This window comes from Nyctereutes procyonoides, unplaced genomic scaffold (genome assembly GCF_905146905.1).
Source record: "Nyctereutes procyonoides isolate TBG_1078 unplaced genomic scaffold, NYPRO_anot_genome, whole genome shotgun sequence".
In the NCBI taxonomy this organism is placed as follows: Eukaryota; Metazoa; Chordata; class Mammalia; order Carnivora; family Canidae; genus Nyctereutes; species Nyctereutes procyonoides.
In genome coordinates this window covers 27,628,088-27,640,571 of record NW_026575047.1, presented here as the reverse complement: position 1 = coordinate 27,640,571, position 12,484 = coordinate 27,628,088, and the positions used below count along the sequence as shown (strand labels likewise).

The 12,484-nt window shown below is 44.1% G+C and overlaps 1 protein-coding gene across 4 annotated transcripts in view; it reads left to right on the top strand.

The window, feature by feature from the left end:
- Positions 1–12,484, top strand: part of PROM1 (prominin 1) — a 106,218-nt gene that overhangs the window by 36,671 nt on the left and 57,063 nt on the right. For all 4 annotated transcript variants that reach the window (XM_055326841.1, XM_055326843.1, XM_055326840.1 and 1 more), the window contains exon 3: positions 6,341–6,396. In XM_055326841.1, the coding sequence (XP_055182816.1) occupies positions 6,341–6,396 (56 nt within the window). The remainder of the gene's footprint in view (positions 1–6,340; positions 6,397–12,484) is intronic.

Sequence of the window (12,484 nt, the reverse complement as noted above, 5' to 3'; positions counted from 1 at the left end):
CCTTGTCCCCTCAGGAATTTGGTCTGGAGTGGGAGAGGGCGCACGTTGTCAAATGGATGTTTAAGAGCCTGTGGAAAGTCTTCTGTGTCTAGAACGAAAGGATTAAAGTTTTCATTAATATTTAATTTTTGAAAGCTATGCATTCACAAACCTAGCTGTTATAAGTTTCTAAGTTGAACTTGAATATCACTTTTATTACTTTTAGTAATACTTTTAAAAGCTAATTCTTTTAGTAGTAACCTGGATAATCTTTCACTTTGATAGTGTTGATTTAATGCACAAAATAACAGATTAAGTCATTCTTAATAAAGAGACATCCCCGCCCCCCCCCCCCCAACACATGGGTTTAAGACAGTGCCACCGGAGGTCAAAGAGGGACACTGTGGTGTCTCTTCAGGGAACACTGTTTACGCTTTTAGTTAATCACATTTCCAAGCAAACACTTTAAGTGCCTGAGAGAGCTTACTTTGTGTGCGTGTGTGTTTAATTTTTATTAATAAGCATTCTGAGTGCCAATACATTTAACTTGACATTTTGGAAAAAAAAACAAAAAAAAAAAAGGATTCACTCTCTAAGCTTTGTTCATAAAGAAAAACCTGTACGTCTTAGTCTCTAATTTTGATGCTTAACACCATAATGCTTCTAAGGTTATCACTTCATTTTTGGCTTCATTTTAACAGTTCTGTCTTGTTGCATCTAGTTAAAGAGACTAGAAAACATCAGGTAGAGAAAAGCAAAAAGACTAATTAAAATAACATGAATATAAAACTTTACTAAACTTTTTAAAAAGCATTTAAAATAGGACAGGCTAAAATTAGAATACTTTTGGCAGAAAAATTACCATCTACAAACCAAATAACATTCCATAAAAATATTTTCTCAAGAACCGCATTATAAATAATATCATTTTACATAGATTAAGAATTGGGGCACCCAGGTGGCTCAGTCTGTTGAGCACCCAACTCTTGGACTCTCGGTTCTGGCTCAGTTCATCATCCTAGGCTGCTGAGTGAGCCCTGCCTCTGGCTCTGTGCTCAGCAGGAAGTCTGCGTATCCCTATTCCTGCCCCTCTGCTCCTCCCTCCTCATCCCCATACACATACACTCTTTCTTTCAAATAAATTTTTAAAATCTTTTTAAAAAGGAATAACTTGCAATATACTAAATGTTTATTTATATAAAAATCTCTTTTTATGACATAAAAATTTCTTTCTTAAAAAATCTTTCAAATGTAATTTAGCACTTTGGGGCGGTTCTGTTCCCAATAAATGACAGGAACACGCTTTAGAAGATGTTAGGTAGCACATCTTTTAACTAGAGATCTAACCAGGTAAATCTTGTCAAACAGATAAAAGCAAAATCTTTGCAAGACCACTTAAGTTCGTCACAAATCTGATGAATCAACTGCCAACAGCAGGGGTTTTTGTTGTTGTTTTTAAGTTGTTTACCCATTTTCCAAGAGTGGAATCTTATTTTGCCCAGCTCGGTCCAGAACCTACATATGTATTAAGAGAAGCCAGTTAGGATCCGAAATATCTTAGTCAAAGATGAGTTTTGACTAACATAGGGAAGATGGATTTTTTAATGTATAGATCCTATTTTTTAAATATTTTCTTGCTGAGTGGCTTCAGACATCAAAAAATCCATAGAGAAATTATTCCCACATAGCAAAAAACTCACAACCAACCAACCAAATAAAACCAATGTACTTTCTAAGTTGGTGGCGTAACACAAGAGCTCAGACCAATGCTTCTACATTCCTTAATTTCCATCAATATATGAAATTTAAAATTAAGTCCCAAGCAAGATGGCATTGTACCATCTAAGAGTTGAATGCAGAGAAGCTGATAGTCACCATCATTGTGGAAAGACCCACAGAGCCCCTTCATGAGACCAGATACTGAGAAACAGTCTTCTACTATGAAACGAACTTCCTTATCCACTGGCTTCCATATTTCCCTCCCATTGCTATATCTGAAGTGACGACTATTAACTTGTGGAAAGAGCATGGCATTGGTGTAGGGGAAAATGAATAGCCACATGGGAAAGCTGGCCAGAAAGCTCCCCAAGTTCAGGGCAGGGTGACTCTTTCCCTGGTCTCTGGGAGTTGTCTGGCCCATGCTAAGTGCCTGCCAGGCTCTGTCAGAGTAGACCTCCCAACTTCATTTCAGGAAGGACGGGACAGGGGGGCACTGTTGTCCACACCAAGATCTCATGGATGGCAGGATAACACTGTGGTCATGCAAATGCTAATGGCTACCTTGCTCACTAGGCAATACCAGGAACTAATCACAGACTTCTGGAATCCCATCTGATCTGCAGAAAGGAAGCAACAATTTTTTTGATAGTGTCATGTTTCTGCAGCTTCAATACCACAAACAGTTCTGAGACCCCGGAACTTTCTAGGGATGCAGATGATCCAGAGGTCAAGATAGTCTCCACTGGAAGCCTTTAATGAGCTGGCCAGGAAGACAGAGACAGACACAAAGGATTGTAGTGCAGCAGAGCCACCAAGCAGGGGTGGCGGGAGCTTGGGGAGCAGAAGTGGGACCCTGCATCTTCCATATGCTTTCTGAGATGGACTGTAATTTGTTCCGAGTTCTCACCAGCAATGAACGTGTTAGAACTGACATAGAGTTTCCTAGTGTGGGCTTCATGAGTTCCCACATGAGATGTGAGCAGCAGCGTTAATACCAGGGCTTTACAAATACAGATACTGGGCTGCGTACTACAGGCATTTCCCATGATCATTACCTGGATTAAGAGCCACTTAGGGAAGGCGAAGGGAAAATGGATACTGTGGATGCTCATTTTGTGTTCTCATGACACTGGGGTACACTGGGAGGAAGGGGGAGATAAAAAGACAAGCCCTGGTGCTTTGGGTAAAATGGAATCGCTCCAAGGTAGATGACCTGCAGCTTCTAACCCTGTTCTGTCCAGTACAGAGGCCACGGCCATGGGTGGCCACTGAGCACTTGAATGGTAGCTAATCTGAACTAAATGTACTGAAGCACATCTACACCAGACTCTCAACACTTTGTGTGAAAAGAAGACTGGCTCATTAATATTTTTATACTGATTGCATAGAAAAGGGACAACATATTGCATGTATCTGGACTAAGTACAACATATTATTAAAATTAATTTAAAATAATCACCTGTTTCTTTTCACTTCTTAAATGTGGCTACTAGGAAATTTGAAATTACTCGCATGGCTTGCAATATACTTCTACTAGGCAGTGCGAGAGGGAGGGAGACCATCCCTGCTCCAAAACCTCTGGTGGGATTTTGGTCCTCACAGCAAGGATCTGCATTGGCAGAGGGACAGGGCCAGCAGGCAGACAAAGGACAGGGGTCAGCTGTCAGTAAGGAGTGTCGTTTGGAGTGGCTGGGACCATTCCTCGACACCTGGGACCACCAGGATCCCGGGAACCTGGAGAGTCCTCCAGCGAACCGAGGGGAGTTTCTGTCTGACATTGGAAGACTGTCACTGTCTCACGGTGGCTGTGGCCAACACATGATCCATATGTGTCATATTTGCTTGCCTACACATAGCTCCGTTAGGGAAGCGCCTGCTACATGTGTTATTGATAGAACCTGTTAAAGTGTCGTGAGAACGATGTGGTTAAACCCCACGTCTGTCAACCCCACGGATACAAATTTCGCAGAATTCTAATTTTTGCTTCAGTGCTCTAATTTTATCACTGGCAACAAGTCCCATCAGTCGCTTTCTTGAAGTTGCGAGCTTGGCTTCCTCCATTTTAGAGAAAATGTCTACGCGATACTTAAGTCCAAATAACCATGGATTGTCTTTCTTTCCAGTGCAAACGATGCTCTGTGAGACACCTGGTGAATTTAGCTCCCACCTCAAAATGACTGCCCCGTGCTCCTTCTGGGGACAGCTGGTCACCAGGGTGCGCAGCAGAAGCGCCTTGGGTAGACTTCTGCTTTCTCACACAGGATAATAAAAAGATGGTCACTCACTGGTTGATATTTAATAAAATCATGATTTTGTAATGCTTCATCGGGTTTATTCTGAAGTGTCACTGGGTTTTCTGTCTCTTTCTCTCTCTGTCAAATTAATTGGATCGTTTAAAAAAAATTATCAGGTTTGCTTGGGTGGCTCAGTGGATGAGCCTCTGCCTTCAGCTCAGGGTGTGATCCAGGGGTCCTGGGATCAAGTGCCGCATCAGGCTAGCCACAGGGAGCCCGCTTCTCCCTCTGCCTGTGTCTCTGCCTCTGTGTGTCTCATGAATAAATAAATAAAATCTTTTAAAAATAAGTAAATAAACAATTATCGGTAGACCCTTATATCCAATGAAATCTAGAACAGAAGCCTAATCTATAATACAAACCGAAGAGGGGCACCTGGGTGGTTCAGTCGGTTTAATCACCAACTCTTGATTTCAGTTTAAGTCATGATCTCAGGGTCCTAGGATCCAATCCCCCCGAGTCGGGTTTTGCACCTTTCAGGCAGTCTGCTTCAGGATTCTCTCTCCCTCTGCCTCCCCCCCCCCATGCATGTACTCTCTCTCTCTCTCTCTTTTTGTATCTAAAATAAGTAAATAAATCTTAAAAAACAGGGCAGCCCTGGTGGCTCAGCAGTTTAGCGCCGCCTTCGGCCAAGGGCCTAATCCTGGGGACTCTGGAGTGAGTCCTGCTCCTCCCTCTGCCTGTGTCTCTGCCTCTCTCTCTGTGTGTGTCTCTCATGAATAAATAAATAAAATCTAAAAAAAATAAAAATAACAAACACACCAAAACGACTAGTTCAAGGTCGGAGATTTGTGGGGCTGGGCAGCTGCAGGCTCCTCCTGTCCTTGGGTCTCCCTGATGTCCCTTGGAGGAATAACCAGAGTTCCTAGTACCCTGGGGTTAAGGTAGGTATCCCAAACCTACCAGTTTGATCCCTGCTCCTGCAGCACACCCTTTAAAGATCTGCTCCATCTAGTGTGCTTTGTGCAGGTGAGAAGTTGTTTTTCAGAAAGCCTTGTGAGGAGGTGGCTTGCTTTGATTTCTGGCATTTAAATCTGAACTTCTTACTTTATGAAAGGATTCACAGTAGGGTTTCCTTTGCCCCCCACCCCCACCCCCTTGGACTACACTTTAGAAGTGATCTGTACGGAATGCAGCTATAGCATTCCAGAAGCTCATTGCTGGGGTCAGTTACAGTGTGGAGCGTGGGAAGGATCCTGGGCCTTGGCCTAGCCCCCTCACACAGCAGAGATTTCAGACAAGTTATTGTCTCTGTCTGGGCATCAGTTACATCATATCATTACTAGATTGGTGAATTAGAATAAGAGGTGAATGGTAACCTGTGTAGGAATTTGAAAGGAATTTGAAACGAACATGCAGGGGAAAAAAATTCCATTTTGCATATTATTTCACATTTTCATGCACTGCTTGCAGATGGGAAGAAAAGGATGTTTCATGTTAAGGACTGCTGGATTAAGTTAATTGTAAGATTCCTTTTATTTGTAAACTATTATGTAAATGTGGAATGATTAAAGAATAAATTGCATTTGTGGTTCCAAAAATTAAGAGTGAGCAATTTCAGTGTAATATTTTATCCATAATTATTAATGATGTGTATGCTGGATAAGTATTAAGGTATCTTGTGAGAAATTGAAAACTCTTAAAAATAGCAACCCTCCCAGCACCTGGGTGACTCAGTGTGTTAAGCATCTTTAAGCATCTGCCTTCAGCTCAGGTCATGATCCCAGGGTTTTGGGATTGAGCCCCACGTTGAGCTCCCTGCTCAGCAGGGGAGACTACTTCCCCTCTCTTCTCTGCTCATGCTCTCTCTCCCTATCTCTATCACTATCTCTGTCTCTGTCTCAAATAAATAAATAAAAGCTTTTAAAAAAATGGCAACCCTCTAATTCCAGCAAAATAGTTAGTCAAAAATACCTGCCTTCCATTCTTTGCTTCTGGTTTGAGCCTCATTAGCTCAATTATTTACCTACATTAAGAAACAGGAATAAAATTGGGGTGCCTAGGTTGTTCAGTTGGTTGAACATCTGACTCTTAATTTCGACTCAGGTCATGATCTCAGGGTCCTGGGATGGAGACCCTGCATCAGGCTCCCCACTCAGTGGGGAATCTGCTAGAGGATTCTCTTCCTGTCTCTCCCTCTGCTGCTCCCCCTGCTTATGTGTGAGCACTCTCTTCTCTCTCTAAAACAAGTATGTCTTTAAAAAAGGAAATAGGAATAAAATTATAAGAATATTTCATAGAGGTACAGTAATTTGTGAGCATATATAGACTTCATTTCCTAAATACAGATTTTGTGTTTTTACTGGAAAAGTAATCTTGCTATTCTTTTGTGGCTTTTTCCCCCCCAGATATTTTAAGAAAAATTCTACAAAAGAAGTTTGACTTCTCAACTGATTATGATAAGGTAATTTTTATGGATGTCTTTGTTATTAAAATAAGTATATACAAGATTTTGGCTGACTTGGAAGTAAATCTTTAAACAATCAGTTAATCTGTGAGGTTTGTAATTTTTTTTTTTGACTAAGAACTTTTATGGAATATTGAAGCACCTTAAAAATCCCATTTGAACAACAGCAGAAATTCAAGCTGTGTGTTATTTTAAAACAGAAACTTCTTTAAGGGAAGTATTATGGTATTTCTTTTAGCTAAGGGAGAACTCTCTAAGAAGAATTGTTTGAACGTTTCTAGAAACAGGGATATATACTTTGTTTTAAAAGATAGTTTGTTAAAAAAACAGCTTCACATTTGAAGTGTGCAGTTGCCCCCACTAGAGATAAGGAAAATAGCCCTTGTTAAGAGGTGAAGAGCCAGATGGCAGAGACAGTACCTAATTGTTTAAGGAAGAAGAAGGAGAAAAAGGAAATAGGTAGATTTATAAATAATATGCAGAGGAATGTAGATGGAAGTAATTAAATCTAATTGAAGCTCTTCCATAAGGAGGTGATTTGGGGGCTTGTTGTAAAAAGGATAATAAGCAGGGCTGGAGCAAGTGGGGAGGTGGCATCTCTGGCATCCCAGGCTTTGGGGCCCAAGTAAACCGCCAGGACAAGGTGTGAAAGAGTGGAGTGGAAGGAGAGGTGAGCTGGGACCCTGAATGCTCGCTGATATGAGTGGACAGTATTTTCAGAAAGTATTAAAGGACCTTGTGCATCAGGACCTCTACTTACTACCCCAGCACTGCTCTGCCCATTCATTCCGTTTGCTCTAGGATCGACTACCTAAATGGAGGAGTGTATTATTTTGATTTTGGTTGACCACGAGTGTGGGTTGCCAGTGAAATAATCAGACAGATGTTTGTTGCACTGAATATCAGGGTAATAATAATATAATAAAATACTTGAATCTGTTTGTCAGGCTTTTGGTCCTATAGGGTCAGGGACTTTGCTCTCTCCTTCCCTGGCACGAAGGTGACTCTCAAAACAATAAAAGCAGGCATATGGAAATTCTTTAATGGCCAGCCACAGCAAACGTGAACAACAGTATCCCCAGTAGGTGTGGGGGGGCAGCATAGGGGGAGGGTGCAGTGAACTCCTGTCCAGCAAATAGGTACCTCAGATACTATGCTTACCGTGCCCTTTATTCTCAATTTGCAATAAAATGATACTCGAGAGCAAACAAACACAGAAGTCAAAGAGGAAAGTCTTATCTAAAAACTATTTATGTGTATAAAAGATGATGAGCCAGTTTCTCCCTAGTGCTAATAGCCTTCCCTAGTACCCTAGCTATGAAAACATTTTCATTATTAAATGCCACTGGCTTCATATATCTCCCAAACATGATTGCCCATGTCTGCCTGTGGAGCGACTGTTGCTTTTATACTGATATTGAAAATTAGTGTGCCATTAGCAGCCTGGCCTGAATGCCAACTAGTTCCACCAAGGAATGGGTGGAGGTTGTGCTTCACCTGGTCCCGGCCTTGGAGGATGGGATCCTGAGACCCTGAGGTGACTCTCAGCAGCCCAACAGGTATGAGCTGGAATTGGGCTGCCACCATGCATGGCAGGATTTTTAGCTGGGCAAGCCCTCTATGGTGGGCTCAGTATCAGATTTAGAGCACCTGTAAAATTGGCCATCTCCCTAGAGCCTGATTTTCTCTCCAACTTAGGTGCTTTTGCAAATGAGCAAAAACCACTGGTATGGGGGTAAAGTGGAAAAAAGAGACAGATCTGAGCCCTCACGAATGACCTGAACTCTCTCCTACATGTGGCACTGGGTCACATTTTCCACCACTGTCCGGGAAAGAAGGATTTGGTTAGTCTAAGACACTGGAGAGAAGCCAAGCACTTGGGAGGGGAACTCTGGGGTTGCTTCTAGTCGGCTGTATATTGGGCGTGTTGGGTTAGAGTCCTCCCAAGCAGACCCAGAGTTGAGGACTCATTGGTCTGGGAGGTGCAGGGAAGGCAGGCTGGGAAGTGGAGAGATAATACTAGGGAGGGTGTGGCATGAGGCCATCTGACACGAGGGGTGACGGAAGCGTCATCCTGTAGAATTGCTGGGGAAACGGTGCAAAGTCCTAGTGTCTGAGTTAGCCCATGGGCAGGGTGAGGGAGCTGAGATCTCTAGACACCCAGACGGAGGGGCACAGGGTAAGGGCCATGTGGGCATGGGGAAAAGTGTTAATCCCTAAGCACTCTTGATCTTCTACAATTCCAGAAAAGGCCTTCACACTCTTACTGGCATAGAGTGAGAAATGCCGGTAAGCTAGAAGTTCGAGGAGGCACAGGGGGGTGCTTGAGGCCTGAGGAGTATGGGGGTGTATCAACAGGACCCTCTTCACTGCCCAGTGCCCACCCCCCCACACTGGCTGTCTAATCCACACGGTCACACAGGTCAGGTCCGACCAGGCAAGTGTCCCTGGGGGGCAGCTTTTCAGCTTTCTGTGTCCTGTGCTCATCATTTTCTCTTCTGGTGAGCCCCCAGGTGGTGGTGGAGCTGGGCTGCTGAGTGGGTGGCCTTCTAGCAGGGTGCTCTCTTAGCGAACTCTCTTCACAAGGAGGTTTGGAAGCATCCAGCCGACCTCTGGTTCCAAGGCCTGGGCCTGGCTTTGGAAGGAAAATAGGGCTGCCTTTTGCAGAACTGCCTCCTTTTTAGACTTCAGCTGAAAGTCCAAAGTAATACTTTAAGATCCTTAGACCCTTGGCCACTTCTTCTTGACATTTTTTTTTATACTTCTCCTTTTGGTTCTTTTGTGTTCCTTTTATCCTTGTTTACCCTCCCCCCCGGGGGGCTGATGGGGAACAATGCACTGGGACAGGGACAAACATGGGAAAGAATGGCCTTCACTACTCTGCCAACGTTCTGTTGGGGGAAGGGAGGTTGTGGGAAAAGATATAGACATGGATGTTGGGGGTTGGTTGTGCCTCGGAGTCACATAGTTGAAGCCTGACAGACATGGAGGTCCAGGAGGGGAATAGGATTTGGAAATAAGGAGCCACGAGGAGAGCTGAGGACCAGACAGATGAAGCTATGGAAATCCAAGCGATGGCTGTAATAATCCCAGGTTCCTAGTGTGTCTGTAGCACGTGCTATGGGGTGGGTGTCCTTGTTCATGATTTTGCAAGTATTAAACCATTTGGTCCTCATAGGAATAGTGTATCTTCACCGGCGGTGTTAGTCTCTACTACTGAATTTGTCCATTCAGTTTGCTCAGTGTGTGCCAAGCCCCACACTCCAGTACAAAACTGGAGCTATGCAGAGCATCTGAGGTGTGTTCCTCGGGATCAGAGTTTGGGTGATCCCTCTCCAATCCTCCAGCTGACTGATAAACTGAGGGAGACAGCATACCATCCTCCCAGCTCACCTGGATTTACTGCAGAGAGAGCCTCTCAGCCTGGCTTGTCAAGTGGTGGCTCCTCCATTAAATAAAAGGACATGATTCCTGTCTTCAAAGAATGCATAGTTTGGGACAGTTTAGGTAGATGGTTTACAATCACTTCCACCAGCAATCCCTAGGTACCACCCGCTCTTTAGAAATCTTCCCAGGGGACAGCTCTCCCCGCAACCCCCCCACCACCTCCATCTTTTCATTTTGTGCATCCTTATCCATAGGAATGGCCAGCTTCTTTGTGATGACCTCCTGGGTTCATTTCCTTGTGGCCATGGTCCCTCACCACTCCAGCCTCTTGGTCGTCTCCCCTTCCTCATTCAAGTTATCCCACCATTGTTACCTTTCCCTTTCTTGAAGCTTCCCCTGGGGGCAGGTGCTGGGCCTGGGCCTCCTCCCTGCTGTCCCTCATGACCTCACCAGTGCTAACAGTCACTGGCTATCAATTTGGCACTTAGGAAATGGCAGGTCATCATGCCAGGTGGGTCTGTGGTATTTGGAACCCATTCTGTGTGTCTGCAAAAGGTAAGTGAATGAGTTCCTTGTTTCCTGCCCTCCAGGGGGAATGTGGCATGCTGCCTGTAAGAGAACACTGTCCTTTCCAACTAAGGGAAGTACCTTCTAGGACTCTCCAAAGCATGTAGAGAGCAAGGAGTGCCAGGCAGTCGGTGACTGATCATTGCCTGAGGCATGTTGGAGCTGAGGGATGAGAATCATGCTAACATGTTTTGATTATTATTTCTGGTGATAATGATGACTGATTGAGCATTACTCTGGGAAATCCTGGTCTAAGCAGTCCACATGTATTAACTCAACAAACATTAAATAGTTTACGTGAAGCACTTAGAATAGAATAACACAAAAAATGTGTTGCTTCTCACTGTTTTCTCTTGTTCTCTTTGCAAAAACCGCATAAAATAGGGTCTCTGCTTACCCCATTCTGTCAGTAAAGTAACAAAAACTCAGAGTAGCATTGGTAACAAGGCCTAGGCCTGTCCCCAGAGATTCTGATGTAGTTGGTCAGGGCTGGCTGATTATTGATATTTGTCAAATGTCCCTGGGTGACAATAATGGGTAATTAATTGGAGGGGAATCCCAGACACAAAGTGGCACAGCCGGATTCACACTGCTGCATTGCATGATAATAACTTGTTACCTGTGTGACACCAGCATGAACAGGGGAAAGGAAAAGATGCACCCAGCTTCACTAGGCAGGGGAGTTATTGGTACCCCATCAAATATGTCAGACCAGACCGACCCCTCCATGTGAAAATGAAACACAAAAGAATCAGCTGATTATTGTAGTTTACAGGTGGCTCTGGCCTGGCCTCAGCGCATCACGATCAGCCCTTAGAGCTGACAGCAGGTTTCCTGAACCCACCTGATCATAGTCCTGACACCAAGCTTTGTTTAAAGACAGATTCCTGGTTTTACCGAAATCTCCTGATCCCCACTCTAGGGGAGGAGATGGAAACCAGTCTTTTTAACATGTCCTGTGAGGTGCTTATGGTAGCAAGTTTTGGGTAGTGCAACAAGCCCGTAGAGCCCACACCCAAGAGGGGAGTCCAGGGTCATTCAAGATGCCCCATGTGATCCTGTGGACATGTACATCTGAGCTGCCCACCCCAATATTTTGGATGCCTCAACTTAAAAATTAGTAATATCACAGACATCATTCTTTCACGTCTTTGAAAATCTGCCATGTAAAGCTATTGTTTCCGAACTTTTAGATTTCCCAGAGTTTCAAAAAAGTAATCCAGGAAATGACTGAGAGGCATCTAATTTCATTTTGCCACACAATGATATTTAAAACCCATTATAGCAGCAGTATTAACTCTGTCCCTTTCATATACATATCACCTCCCTCTCTCCACAAAAGGATAAAATGAAAAAAAAAAAAAAAAAGGATAAAATGAGCAAATTTCACTTCATGGGAAACTCATTGCGTCTTCATTTTCCTAATTCACTGGGGGACGGTCCAGCCCTGTCTCTGGACCACCATTTCGGGAACTCCCTCAGTTCATCAGTTTACCTGATTCCAGTTGGGCACCTGTTGCATGCCAGGTCCTGGAGTGGGCGCTTGGGAGAGAATGGTGAGCATGACGTCACAGTTCTCACTCTCCCGGAGTGAACAACACAGCTCTGGCAGTGCTCCCGTGGGAGCCAGTCCTTCCATGCAGGACTGGTGTGGCCTCCAAGGCAGCATGAAGCAGGCCTGAAAGCAAACCCAGACTCGGTTATCAAGACAGATTCTCAGGAGGATGCAACATCCAGACAGACTTGAGGTTCATGAACCGCGGAGTGAAGGGAATAATGTTCTGGGTGAGGAGGCAGCACCAGTGAGCCGGAGGGAGGAAGGGGGAGCATGAAGCTTCTTCCTAGGAAGAGAATGGTGGGCATGAAGAAGAACAGAACATGAAGCCAGGATTAAGTAACAAGACGACTGCATTAAAAGGTTTGAATGAAACATGGTGGGAATCCATGGAATGCTGTTGAGCAAGAGAATGCCATCAGATTCTCAGTTTAGAAAGGACACTTTGGAAGTGTTGCATTTGGTTGGGGCTCTAGGCAGCTACTGATCTTCTATTGTGTGAAGACCACATGGTTAGTGTGTAAAGCATGTGCAACTTTCCCTCTAATTTCCTCCCCTGTCCACAATTGATTAGCA